This window comes from Henckelia pumila, chromosome 3, assembly GCF_033568475.1.
Source record: "Henckelia pumila isolate YLH828 chromosome 3, ASM3356847v2, whole genome shotgun sequence".
In the NCBI taxonomy this organism is placed as follows: Eukaryota; Viridiplantae; Streptophyta; class Magnoliopsida; order Lamiales; family Gesneriaceae; genus Henckelia; species Henckelia pumila.
Window position 1 is genome coordinate 138,766,637 of NC_133122.1, and position 14,980 is coordinate 138,781,616.

A 14,980-nucleotide genomic window follows, 5' to 3' on the forward strand; every position below is an offset into this window, starting at 1 on the left:
CCAAAACCCTAAACCCGTTTCCCTCTTGTTCCTTACTCTTGGCTGCGACCAGCTTCTGTTTAGAGGCATCGGCCGCCCTACTCCGGCCACCAAATGGCCAGAGCACCACCACCTACACCTATAAGACTTCAAGAAGTTTCCAGAAAGCTAAAAACCAGCCCAAATGGAGTCCTAACGAAGGAGAACGAACCAAAACAAAATCTGTCTAATTTTTGCTCGCGCGCTGCGCGCAACGCCGGACTTCCGGCCGTTCGGCCGCACAACTCCGACCATCACTGGCTAGAGAAATACCTGAGATAACTTCCTCTATGTCTTGGGGTTCTAACCCAATTGGAATCACCCTCAAACCTGTCCTATACAGTGCACACGAATCATTCTCCCAAAACCGCTCAAACTGCGACCTTCTATGCAACCAGAAGATATTGTTTCGGTTCAGACCAACCTTGGCTCAAACCACTCAAACCACTCGACCCTAAGGCACCCTAGGACACACCTTGACAAGCCCCAGCCTCTGGACCATACCATGCTTGGCAAAAACGTGAGTCATGACCAATCAAGCAAGAACATGCATCAATACAAGACATACAAGCATAAACTCAAAATTTCCATGAAAAATCTGAAATAAAACACATCATGCAAGAGTAATAACTTATATGGTGGCCAAATAAAAGTTTTAGACATGCCTTTTAATCTTTGAATGGAGATTGATGCGTTTACGAGACTCCGGGACGACGAACGGACCAAAAATCTACGAAGATCAAGCTTGGTCGGCTATGGCGATTGTGAAATCTGAAAAAAAAAATGAAGAAGAGAATGGAGAGAAGGATGGAGTCGGCTGATTGAGTTTAGGGTAGGGTAGGCTTTAGTTTTTTAAATTTTGATAATTAGGATTAATTTAGGATAATAACTAATATAAATTAATGAGGTAGATAATATAACATAAATATAAGATTTTAAACTTTTAAAAATACCTACTAATCTGATATAATAATAAATCCCGAAATATAATATTAAAGGATTTTTAAAGATCAATAAAAGTCATTAAAATGATTTATTTTGGCCAAAAATCAATTCTTAAATAAATATATAAGTAAATACTAAAATTTTCTTGACAAAATACCTTAAAATATTATTTTAAGGCTCATAAACCTCATAAAAATAGGCTGCGCTCGAGCGGCTGAAAAGCGCCGCTCGGGCGCGCCCTGCCCATTTCGAGGCAGAACTTTCTGCCCCGGGCATGGGCAGGGCGCGCCCGAGCGGCGCTGTTCAGCCGCTCGAGCGCAGCCTATTTTAAAAAAAATAAATAAAAATTTTTTGTTTGTTACAGCTTCGGATGCTTGGTGATTGCTTATTCATTAATTGCCCTTAAGATTTGAGATTAGCAATCCGAGGCCCCACAACAGGTGGTATCAATATTTTTGGCTAAGAATTTTGGTATCTCGTCCGTTCGCGGTCCCGTCTACGCGATCAAAATATTAAATTCCTTAAAAATCTAGAATTTCCATAATTATGGGTTAAATGATAAAATAAATTAAATCATGCATATAAATCACATAATATCACATAAATACATTTAACCTTTAATTAAAAAAATTAATTTTTCCTAATTATGCATGCGGATTTACGTTTTAAAATTTTCGGGTGTTACACAATTTCCCGATTATACAATCAAAAAAATAAGACTTGATAATGCTGGAGAATTTACTTCCCAAACTTTCAATGACTATTGTATGGCAATGGGAATTACTGTTGAACATCATGTTGCTCATGTTCATACACAGAATGGATTAGTTGAATCATTGATTAAACGTCTACAACTGATTGCTAGACCAATGATTATGAGAACAAAACTTCCTATTTCTATATGGGAACATGCAATTTTACATGCTGCGGCATTAATTCGAATCAGACCAAGTGCATATCATAAATTCTCCCCACTGCAGCTTGCATTTGGTAAAGAACCAAATATTTCTCATCTGAGAATTTTTGGATGTATGGTGTATGTGCCTATTGCGCCACCTCAACGATAAAAAATGGGTCCTCAAAGAAAAATCGGTATTTATATTATGATAGCCCATCAATAATTCGATATCTTAAGCCTCAGATAGGTTTACAGCACGTTTTGCTGATTGTCATTTTAATGAAGAAATCTTCCCAATGTCAGGGGGAGAAAAGAAACACATCGAAAAAGAAATCGCATGGTATGTACCATCATTGTTACATTTGGATCCAAGGACCAAACAATGTGAGAAAGATGTACAACAAATTGTGCACTTGCAAAGAATTGCAAATCAAATGCCAGATGCATTTACAGACACAAAAGGGGTAACAAAATCATATATACATGTTGTAAATGCCCCTGCTCGAATTGAAATTCCAAAGAAACAAATTGAAGACACTCATGATGTCATAAAACGCTTGAAGCGTGGAAGGCCAGTCGGTTCCAATGATAAAAATCCTCGAAAAAGAAAAGGGATAGAGAAACACGATGATCATAAAATAGAAAATGGTGTTCCAGAAGAAACACCTGATAATGAAAATGTTCTGTCAGAACCACAAACTGACGAGAATTGTGAAATCTCTATCAATTATATTAATACTGGAAAGATATGAAACCGAAAAGACATAGAAGATATTGATGAGATATTTTCTTAAAATGTGGCTTGTGACATCATAAATGAAAATGAGGATCATGAACCAAAATCTTTGGTGAATGTAAAACTCGTCATGATTGGGCCAAATGGAAAAATGTCATCCAGGTTGAATTAGATTCGCTAAATAAACGTAATGTTTTTGGACCTATAGTCCTCACACCTGAAGGTGTAAAACCTGTTGGATACAAATGAGTTTTTATTCGAAAGCGAAATGAGAAAAATGAAATAGTCAGAAATAAAGCTAGACTTGTTGCACAAGGTTTTTTTCAAATGTCTGGAATTGATTATGAAGAAACGTATTCTCCTGTTATGGATGCAATTACGTTTCGATATTTGATTAGTTTGGCAGTATCTGAAAATTTGGAAATGTGTCTTATGGATGTTATTACAGCTTACTTATACGGATCACTTGATAGTGATATATACATGAAAATCCCTGAAGGATTTAAGATGTTTGAAACACAAAATTCAAAACTCAGAGAATTTTATTCTGTAAAATTACAAAGATCATTATATGGGTTGAAGCATTCCGGCCGAATGTGGTATAATCGGCTAAGTGAGCACTTGATGAAAAAGGGATATGTAAATGATCCAATATGCCCTTGTGTTTTCATCAAGAAAACAACATCCGGATGTGTAATTATTGCTGTATATGTTGATGATTTAAACATCATTGGAACGAATAAAGAAATTCAAGAAGTTATGATGTACTTGAAGGAAGAATTCGAAATGAAGGATCTTGGAAAAACCAAGTATTGTCTGGGTTTGCAAATCGAACAAAAAGAATGTGGAATTTTTGTTCACCAGGCAAATTATACAGAAAAGATCCTTAAACGTTTTAATATGGATAAATCAAATCCATTAAGTACTCCAATGGTTGTAAGATCATTAAACATAAAAAATGATCAATTTCGTCCATGTGAAGATAATGGAGTTATTCTTGGTCCAGAAGTACCATATCTAAGTGTCATTGGTGCCTTATGTATCTTGCAAATTGCACTAGACCTGATATATCTTTTGCAGTAAATTTATTGGCAAGATTCAGTTCATATCCAACAAAGAGGCACTGGAACGGAATTAAACATATATTCCGTTATCTACGATGAACGACAGATTTGAGACTTTTGTACTCAAAAGACACCAATCAAAGTATCATTGGTTATGTTGATGCTGGATATTTATCTGATCCACATAAGACACGTTCCCAATCCAGATATGTATTTACTCGTGAAGGCACCGTGATTTCTTGGCGTTCACAGAAGCAAACATTCGTAACAACTTCATAAAATCACGCTGAGATTATTGCGCTACATGAAGCAAGCCGTGAATGTGTTTAGCTAAAATCAATGACACAACATATCCAAACTTCTTGTGGATTATCAGTAGACAAGAATCCTATGACGTTGTATGAAGATAATGCTGCATGTATTGCTCAAACGAAAGAATGATACATCAAAAGTGACAGAACAAAACATATCCCCCCAAAGTTCTTTGTCTACACTCAAGAGCTTGAGAAGAATAAAGATATTGATATCTGTTACATTTAATCAAGTGACAACTCATCAGACCTCTTCACAAAGGCGCTTCTTACGGCAATATTCAGAAAGCATATATATAACATTGAGATGCGCAATCTACGGAATATGTGAAGAATCACTCGTGTTAACATGAGAGGGAGTTTATGTGGCTGCACTCTATTTTTCTTGCTATGGTTTTTATCCCACTGGGTTTTTCCTAGTAAGGTTTTTAACGAGGTAGTACAAAAACACGTAATAAAGACAGTCATCATATCACTATCATCATCACAAGGGGGAGTGTTGAAAATATTTTATATATATATATATATATATATATATATATATATATATATTAGAGTTAAATGTTGAATATTGAGTTATAAAATGTTGAAAATTAGTGTGTGATGATGTAGATGATGATTTATTAATTTTTGGACTAATCTCCAAATGAGATCTATAAATAGGTCTTTTCATTTGTGAAGAAATACACAATTGAATTGAGAGAGAAAAATATTGTGAAGGGTAGAGTTTGATATATTTTGAGTTTTGGAGTTTTTATTTTTTACCATAAATTTTTACTTTTTCACAACAATTTTTATTTTATTTTTTTTAAAAATGTGACGATAACGTGAAAGATTAATTATAATGAAATCTCAAATATGATATCTCATTCTAAATTTGACATTTTGATATTATATTATAACTTATAAATCATGAGTTTTATCTGACTTTTCTCTTGATAATTGAAATGTTTAGCTCATCAAAATTTTATAAGCCAAAAATAACATTTTTAATACTTCTACCATGATTTATTTATTAAAATAAAAATAATTTTTTTAATCTTATTTTCATTATCTAATAATAAGCTATTTTGTGTCTTTTTGAGATAAATATTTTAATAAATTATTTAATAAAGTACTTTTTTTAAGTTTTGTATCCAACTCGGACTTATTTAACCTGACATAAAATTTTCCCAAGATCCTTTATAATTAAAATTTATAATCGATAAATTATAACTTGGGAAATCCCAAATGCACATTATAAATTTATTTTATCAGTTAAAAAAGAAAAATAAATTTATTTTACCCCGTCATTTCACTTGATCTTTGATCCAGATTTTGATGATAAGGGGAAATCAGTTCAAAGTTCAAACTCGAGTGATAAATTAAACCAAGAATCCTAGTCTTACATAACAAGTCATCAGTCTATTTATATCTATTTTATTTTAAAATCTATTTATGTAATAATAATTTATATCTCTATGTAAATAGGGATGTAAATGAGATGAACAGTTCGCGAACTGTTTGGGTCTCGGCTCGTTAAAAGCTTGTTCGGGCTCGTTTAATGAGGCTCGTTAAGGCAAACGAACCAAACTTGAGCTTTACAATATTCGGTTCGTTAGCTCGTGAACATGCTCGTTAACAGTCTCGTTAACAATCTCGTAAGTTATCTATTAAACGAAAAAATAATAGTATTGATATTTAATTTATAAATTTACACTTTACTTATGAAAAATATTGAAAAATCTATAAAATCTAATTTATTAAAATAAAATTACAAATTTTAATAATAATATTATATTTTTTTCAAATATATAATTTAGTTTTAAATTAATTTAATGAATATTTAAATTTATAGTTTAAACATATTAAGCTCGTTTAGACTCGATAAAAGCTCGAATAAGCTCGTGAGTCATGAATATATTCGTTAAATAAGCTCGGGCTCGGCTTGTTTATAAATGAACCGAGCTTCAACATTCAAAAGCTCGGCTCGGCTCGTTTACATCCTTATATGTAAATACGTATGAGAATCAAATTTCGAAAAGTACTCCACTGATACAATGACCGACGCCCAAACCCAATTTCAAAGGTTGGCATTTTTGAATCTCAATAACGAAAAATACCAAATCGAGTTTCAAGTTGATTATTCGTAAACCAGATATAAGAAGAATTGTTTTCACTGATCTCAAAATAATTGGAATCAAAGTATTCAAACTCAACAAGGTAAATAAACTTATATGCATCGTATCCGTATGCGAGATTTGAGCTTGATTCATAGGCCATCTAAAAATATTTTGTCTAACAAAATACTTATTAAAAATTTTAAATTCTGTTGTGTTCTATAATAACGAATCACAACAATTACAAATTTATTTTATCAGTATTTTTTTTGAACTAAAAAACAAAATAAATAAAATTCGAAAGTGAAGGTTGACCTAAAAATCGCATTGGTTGACATCTCAACGCTTCCACGACTTTTGGTGGAACCACAGCAATTTGGCCAAAGTAAACGACCCCATTTTTCCATCGTTCAAACGAAACCCCGGCCCTCAAAATTTTGCTCGCCACGAAAATTCATCCACCAATTCTCCACTCTGCGCCAAAACCCTTTTCTCTAATGAGGCCAGTAAAGGGTTCGGATCCAATACCCGGAAACGGGGAGAAAAACGGTGAAATCGGACCGGGATTGGGGCCTGATCACATTCCTACGATGATTAACATCAAGGTTTCACATGGGGATAATGGGTGTGAAGTGTCTGTGCCCTTTGATTCCAGCTTTGGTATTTTTCGTTTCTGTTTTTATTTTGTTCATTATTTTGGTGAATAAAGAAATTACGTGTTTGTTGTTGATTTGTTGTTTAAGGTTTTTTTGTGCATGAATGATGATGAATAAAGCAATAGTTTTGCTGGAAGTTGACTGGTTTTATGGATTTCTCGTTATGTTTCTTACATATTGGTGTCTTAAATTCACGCTGATGTATTGCTTAAGGTTGGATCCTTTTATTCTTGGATTTTTGGCTATGACTTTTGATAGAAAGTCACCGTGGAAAGATTTTAATTGCTTCAGTTTATTAAGGAGATTATTTCCCATGTATGAAGTATGACTTACGTTCAATTTGGAAAAGATCTGGACTTGAATTTATTTGTGTTTGTTTTGGATGCTCTAATTGTCATAGAAGTTTAGGTATTTATTGTTTTTCAGTGGTTATATCTAAAATGTGACGCATGTCTGACTTATGTTTTTCCGATTCTTATGCAGATGTTTTTTTTTTTTTTTTAATTTGAAACATGCAGATGTTAAAATAGTGGAAATTAGTATTTTAGTTGCTTTTTATGTACCTTGTGAAAAATCAGATGCCATCTCTTTTTCAATTTTGTTTTGTTTGATAAATATCGGCCCCACTGCCATATCTGTATAATTGGGATACTTTTGCAGGTCATCTGAAATCCGTGGCTGTTCAAAAAATGGGTTTGAAGTCTGAACTACTTAAACTCTTGTTCAGGGGTATAGAAAAAGCAGATGATGATAACTTGCAGACTGCCGGTGTGAAGAACAACTCGAAGGTGTCACTTGTTGATGACCTGTCCTCTGGACAGAAAATCCCTGAAGAAGTGAAGGAAACTAGTGCAATCTCAACAGGAGTTGCTGCTGTTGCTGAAGTTCGGGAGGAGGTTGACAAGCTCTTGGAAAAGGTTGACCTTTTCTCCTAGGTTTCCTCTTTCTTCTTTAGTGTTTAGTACCTTATGTTTTATTTAAGCAAGAGGCCTTTAAGGCACATGAATATCATACATATTACATCAAGGTTCGAGGCAAAGGATTTATATGCTTGAATGTAAATGTACGAAAAAAATTAATTACATGTAAAGTAAATGCACAGCTCGTGTCTGGGCGTATCTATTAACTATGGATGCAATATGACGTGGATTTTTTGTTAAACTAGGACAGGTTTCTGCGCTGAAAGTTGTTGTGGATAGTGGAACCAAGGTTGATGTGAAGGATATTCTTTATTTGACTGAGATGCTTATGAGGCAGTTGCTCAAATTGGACGGAATTGAGGCTGAAGGAGAAGGGAAAGTTCAGAGAAAACAGGAGGTTAGTATTCTCTTGACATCTTCTCTCATATTTTGTATGATGCATACATATTTTTCTTTTCTTTCTATCTTTTTCTTTTGGATGTCCTGCCCAATGGTTTAAAGAAATTTTGGCTGCAACTGGTAACCAAGCTTTATGGTTTCCTTGTGTGTTCTTGCTTTGCTTATCTTTTCATCCCTCTTCTCATAGTTGATTACTGAGTGATATATCACTGTATGGCTTTGATCTTATTTAAAGGACTCTAAATCTTTTCTTTCCATCTCACTGGTCTTATGTCAATTACTCAATCACACCGAACTTTCAAGATGCAATGTTGTTGCTACCGTCAGAACAATTTAATTGAGAAAGGGTAACATCATCCTAATTTTAAATTATATTCTGTGCAGGTGCGCCGTGTCCAAAGCTTGGTGGATACGATGGACATCCTTAAATCAAAAAACTCGAGTATCACTAGCGATGTTGATAATACAGAGTCTATAAGCACTCCAGGGACAGTTGAACCTGATTCTGGAAGTTCGAACATTCCTCCCCCGGCACCAGCTCCTGCCCCTCAATCAGTGCCGCCTTCCACCTCTCATCCCGTGCCACCTTCTGCCCCATCCCCATCCCCATCCTCATCCCCTGCCCCTTTACCTTCCCAGGCACCGCCTTTGGATCCTTCAGTGGCGCCGCACCCCAACACTTCTGTGGCACCACAACATTCCAACCTTTATCCTGAAGTTCATTCCGACACACATGTCGAGCTTCATTCAAATCATTATCCCGACCCACACTCCAACCATTATCCCGAACCACATTCCAACCCTTATTCTGTGCCACATTCGTACACTTATTCCACACCACATCCTAACCCTTATTCTGAACCTCATTCCAGCCCTTATCCAGTGGCATACTCTGGCTATTATGCCCACCCATATTCCTCCTATTATTCCAACTATGCAGAGCCACATTTCGTCCCATATCAAATGCCATATGCTACTGTTCTGACTCCTATGTCCTATTCGGCTCCTCATCCTGGGCAATATACTTCCCCATCCACTGCGGCGCATAATCCCTACCCTTATCCCACGCCACATTCCAACTCTCCCTATACACCTTCAGCACCACACCCTCCCTCTCGCCCTGTGACACATTCTGACCCTTATAATGTGCCATCTTCTGATACGAAGGTAACTCAGAATTGGGAACACTTTGAGTAGTTCATCTTCGAATCGTGGAGAATACTATATAAGAAACGCACCAAAAGCCTTTGCTTTTCTTGATGGTTGATGTAGATAATTGAGTTATTTCTATTTTTCCTGTCGCTTAGTGAAAATCATCATACCTGGAAACTGGGATTCTTTATCACTGAGCGAACTCTTTTTTTTTTTAATCCTCCACTGCTATTTATTTTCTTGAAGAATTTAAACAATATACATTGCGTGCTCGTGAAAGTTAAATTTCATGCAGTAAAGTTGAGTAACAGCTCTTATTATCTACTGTCTCCTTGTTTGTTTATCGGTAATTTCAACTATAGAGTCATGCATATCTGTGGCTATATCGTAGAGTTCAAGGCCCATTGTAACTGACTGAAATCTGGAAGATTTTGGTTGAAAGATGGAGACTTTTGGTAGATGATTGAGGCAGCTTGAATTAGAATGCTTGCAGTTAGCCCCCCTATAATGAAATTCCTCCCTTCATCCGATTGAAAATCAAATAGATGGCAAGCGTATTTCCACTTTCCCCACTGTTTTTCTACACATCTGTGCCGACCATCTTCCTGCAACATGTAATAAGTACAAGACAAATTATGATTGTCTGAGAATAAGTAGGTCGTCCATGAGAAGGGCATTGGAGTTGGCTCTAACCTTGAGAAACATCTCCAGTGGTGCATCAAATATGGCATCAACTTCATCTTCATTAATCACGGGATCGAACTCTTCCACTTTAGACAGTAGCCCTACTACTGGCACCACACTCAGTAGATTCTGCGCATATTGTTAGGAAATGCATGCATTGGATCAGCATCGTACTGAGTATTTGTTACTGCATGCTACAGAAAACAAGAGTGGCGAAAATGCGTGTACCGATGAGATAAACGGCTCTAGGTTGGCCACCACTTGGACAAGATTCGGCATCAATCCAATTTCCTCCATAGCTTCTCTTAATGCAGTGGCGCTGTCGTCTGCATCGCCTTCGTCCATCTTCCCACCAGGCAAAGCTACATCTCCTACACAAGTTATTCAACAAAACAAGACACTTGACTTATCCAAAAGTTCGAGTTCCTGAGACATAGTCGGAGTCCGGTGGTAGTGTTTTTTTAACTTTTGACGACTTCTCACGCTCAAGTCAAAAAACATAAAATATTTCCAGATGAGGCAACAAAGATCACCTTAACTAAATAGTCACGCACCATTTACACTTTTGGTTTTCATATTATCAAGTGCTACGAATATTATCTTTCGTCGTCTCATCTTTCGAATCAAACATGCATATTCAATCAGCTTTTTCCCCGTAAAACAATAATAATGTTAATGTACATACCTGGATGAGACGACAATTTCATGGATCTTCTAGTCAGAATTACGCGCAACTCTCCATCTTTTCCATCAAATAAGCATATCAAAACCGCTGCTCTCTTGTTCCGGGGCAAAACCGCGGGGTGATGAACTCCATTTTCGCCGGCTATTAGCTTCTCTTTCAGTCGATCATGGAGGATTTCACATTCGGCCATATTCCTTAGTATATAATTAACTTACAATAGAACAACTACCATAACATTTACTTCCCTTTCTATCTCATTTCGATATAGTTTCCAAATTCTCATGCATATATTCCAAAGGAAAAAAGGGAAGAAAATGTTCCATATTCAAAGTCACAATAACTTTTTGGAATGGGAATCTTATATGTAATGTGACATTACAACTTGAAACATATATATAAAATAATAGAGAGATAGTTATATGTATAATGCTGTATAAGGTTTGGGCATGCATTGCGTGTTGTGGGGGCAAGTTTAAAAGAATGTGAGATTGATTAATAATGCTGAGGATCTAGCTGCTCAAAATTAAAGTTGTTTTGGCCAAATTCCTTCCCAGCATTTTCTTCTCCCGTTGATTCCAACACTGTAAGATGTTTCAGTTGGTATAATAGATAGACACGTTTGATCAATAATTATGAGTTTGATTCTCTTTACCAAAACTTTTTCAAACTAGTTTACTGAAGCATATCGAAAAATAGTCATTGTAAGTTAATTAATTTCACGTTAAAAAAAATATAAAGATGCTCCCCTTTCGGAAATTTGGTTAGGTTTGCTTGATGTAGCTAGCGTTGATTTAATTACTCGCTGTGACTTAAATGTGAATCCGGCTATATATCAATATATGCTCCATTCACCCCGTTGAAAAATTAATGTAAATTCGATAATGACTATGATAATTGTGGAATAGGTTTTGTAGATAACACATAAAGGTCAATGTTCTTAAATTTTAATTTTTTTTTAAATATTTTCTGTACGGATTGGTGGTTATTATTTTTATTTTTAGTTTATTTTATATTTAAAAAAAAAAAACACTCGTGATGGATTTTGGAATTTGATAAATCGTGTTCTGAGATACGTACCAACTGTGAAAACATAATTTGAATGCTTAAAAAAAAACTTAATTTGAAGCCCAAAAATATTTGGTGAATCGCTTTAGTAGTTTATTATAAATGGAGGCTTCATTATCAAATTTAGATCATATTCATGAAAATACTTTTATATTCTTAGTTTTCTCCCAAAAAATAGATTGAATTGATCGAAAAACATATTTTTATTTTTGGTTAGAAAATGTTTTCATATAGAATGAAATTTATTTATTTATTTATTTTTAGTGTGAAAATCATTCGTTAGGTTTGCTAATAATTTTTCATAGTATTTAGAGATTGTTTGCAATTTCTCAAAAAAAAAAAAAATAATTATTCAATTTAAACTTTTAAAAGCAGTTTTTGGTGTTTCACAATCTCGGATTTTGCTTTTGCTTCGATATAATTAAAGTAAAATCTCAAATATAATCTCATGTCATCCTTCAAAATTGATTATGGTATTCTGATAAATAAATAGAAATTTTTCTGTGAACTTGACCCAATTTTTTGTTTTTTTTTTTGTTTTTTTGGGTCTCATCCAAATTTTGCATTCGTTCAAATAAACGAAGAAAGATATGATTTCTCTAACAACGGTATTTTGTTAATTTATTAAAAAAATATTAAGAAAATAATTTATTTATCCAATACTTTAAGTTAAAAAATGTCACATTTGCATTTTTATTAGGGATGGCAACGGACGGGTCTTGGGCGGGTTTGGTTAAATCGAGGACCCGCCCCGTAAATCTAGCGGCTCTAATCTGAATTAGACTTGTTGAACCCATCAAAAAATTAAATAATTTTAAATTTATTAAATTAAAAATTTAAAAGTTTAAAAATTAACAAAAATGATTAAATTTAATTTCAAATATATATATTAATAATATTTAAGACAAAAAAAATATTCTCACAAATTAAATCTATCAACTTGTAATTAATTAATAATTATTAACCAAAAAAATATTATAATGATATATTTTTTATATAAACATATCATAATAAAATAAAATCATTTCAATCCAATAATATTATACACTTAAATTATGAATAAAATACTAATTATTTAATATAAAAATATAAGTATATATTATTAATATTACACATATATTTATATATATATATATATATATATATATATATACACATATACATTTTAAATTTATATATATATTTTTTGGCGAGACGGGTCCGGGACGGGTTTAGCCAAACCGGAACCCGCACCGAACCCGTTTGTGGACCCTCTTAGGCGCCTCTAGACCCGTCCCTTTGGGGCGGAGCTTAACTTTGGAGTTCTTATGTGATGAGCTTCCGAAAAGAAGGTGCATCTTCTTTTCGGGAGCTCATCACATAAAAACTCCAAAGTTAAGCGTGCTTGACTTGAGAAAATTATAGGATGGGTGACCCCCTGGGAAGTTTCTCAGGGTGCGTGTGAGTGAGGACAAAAGCACGCTGAAAAGACCCGTCTTGATACAGTGGGACGTTACAAATTGTAACACCCGGTATTTTTAAATACGTAAATCCGCATGCATAATTAGGATATTTAATTATTTAAATTTTAGATTTATGGGTTAAATAATTATGTGAATTATTTGTGCATGATTTAATTTATTTTAAAGCATTTAACCCATAATTAGTGGTTTTTATGATTTTTTTTAGTATTTTAATTATTTTATCGCGTTGACGGGACGTGGACGGACGAGATGACAACTTTCCATCCAAATTATTTTATGAGCCTTTTTAGAGCCCTAAAATATTATTTTGAGTTTTATTATCTCAAAAATTTAAGTATTTAATTTTATATAATTTTAGGAGTCCATTTTTATTCAAAATAAGCCAAAATATTGACTTTTTAGTATTTTTAAAATTCCCTAAATTTATAATTTCGGGATTTTTGTATTTTTTAATTTAAATTATCAGATTGTAACTTTTATTTAGAGTTTTAAAATTTTATGTTTTATATTTAAAACTTTTAATTATTATTTCATTATCCTAAAACCTATTTTTTATTTAAAACTAAAAACCTAGACTAACCCTAAGCTACCCAAACCCACGATTTCCCTAAGCTCAGCCGCCAACCCCATTCAATATTCATCTTCTTCGGCCAGTCATCCCCAAGAAAACTCCATAGCCTCGGTCTTGAAGGTCCAAAGTTCATCGTCGTCGCCCCGTCGTCCCGGAATCGTCTCGCTTTCGGTTTTTCTCTTCGTCTACGGTGAAAGGCATGATTTTCTTCTCTTTTCAATCCTATATCAGTGTATGTATGTGTGTGGGTGTGTAGCATCGAGATCTATCATTTTTGACAGCAAGTTTTCAAATTCTTTCTCTTATGCACTCGGTTTTGGCTTTGTGATGTTCATGCTCACGTTTTTACTATCCATGGCTTGAAGGGGGCTGCTGGCTAGGTCCTACGGGGTCCCTAGAGTGTCTAGATGGGTCGGCTTTGGCTGGGTTGGGGCTAGGAGTCACGGCCGATCGAGTTTCAGAAGGGAAGCCATGGGCGCGCAGGTTAGGGTTGTCTTGGAAGAGGGTTCGGTGTTGGGGAAGGAGGCAGCATGGGGTTCGGGCCAGGGCATGGTTCGAACTGGCAGGACCCTGGGGAGGTCCTGCCGGCGGGGCTCCGGCCACGGTGGTCGGAGCTGGGCTGTAGCAGGCCGTGAAGGCCTGCTGCTCGTGCGGCCGCGGCAAGGGGGAAGAGGGAAGAATAGGGTTTCGGGTTTTTGGGTTGTTGGTGGATCCGGGTCGGGTCATGTGGTCCGGGTCGGGTCTAAAATAATATGGGTTAAGTTAGTTGGGTCCGGGTCCGGGTTATTTTAATTGGGCTCGGGTATTTTTATTTTTAAGTTTTTAAGTTAATTAGGAGTTAAATGGGCTAATTAAATTCCCAAAAATTTAATTAGTACCATTTAATTTATTTGGGCTCCATTAAATTATTTTGGGTTAATTTAATTATTTTTGGGCTTTTATTAATTTTTATTTAAATTTTTAAGTTGGCCAGAAATTTTTATGGGCTTGGGAGCCCATGAAAGTTATTGGGCCTGTTATTGGGCTTTTGGGCCCATTGGGCCAGGGACAGTGTTATTGGGCCTAAGTTAGTCTTAATGGGCTTTGGTTGATTTATTGGGCCTAGAAAAGTTGTTAATGAGCTTAAGTATACTAATGGGCCAAGTCTTAAGTTAATGGGCTTGTATGTCTAGGGCCAGCAGTTGAATCAAACCATGAGAAATTGCATGTGTCCTGAGTTTATATTTAATTATTTTATGCATGAAAAGCTATTTGAATATTTATATGATATTAGAAAATAAATTAAATATAAATGAAGGACACACAATTTATTTA

At 34.9% G+C, this 14,980-nt stretch overlaps 2 protein-coding genes across 2 annotated transcripts; one reads left to right on the forward strand and one right to left on the reverse strand.

Moving 5' to 3' along the window:
• The first annotated feature begins 6,474 nt into the window (after positions 1-6,474).
• Positions 6,475-9,522, forward strand: LOC140890402 (uncharacterized). The gene is made up of 4 exons (XM_073298166.1): positions 6,475-6,731; positions 7,388-7,644; positions 7,898-8,044; positions 8,431-9,522. Exons 1-4 carry the CDS (start codon positions 6,569-6,571, stop codon positions 9,241-9,243), a joined length of 1,380 nt encoding a protein of 459 aa, XP_073154267.1. The 5' UTR covers positions 6,475-6,568; the 3' UTR covers positions 9,244-9,522.
• Positions 9,523-9,556: 34 nt separating this feature from the next.
• On the reverse strand, positions 9,557-10,784 carry LOC140890403 (nudix hydrolase 15, mitochondrial-like). Its single transcript, XM_073298167.1, has 4 exons — positions 10,568-10,784; positions 10,111-10,253; positions 9,892-10,011; positions 9,557-9,803 (listed from the first exon to the last, which is right to left on the reverse strand). The coding sequence occupies exons 1-4, from the start codon at positions 10,755-10,757 to the stop codon at positions 9,579-9,581; spliced, it is 678 nt and encodes a 225-aa protein (XP_073154268.1). The 5' UTR covers positions 10,758-10,784; the 3' UTR covers positions 9,557-9,578.
• Between the last annotated feature and the right edge of the window lie 4,196 nt (positions 10,785-14,980).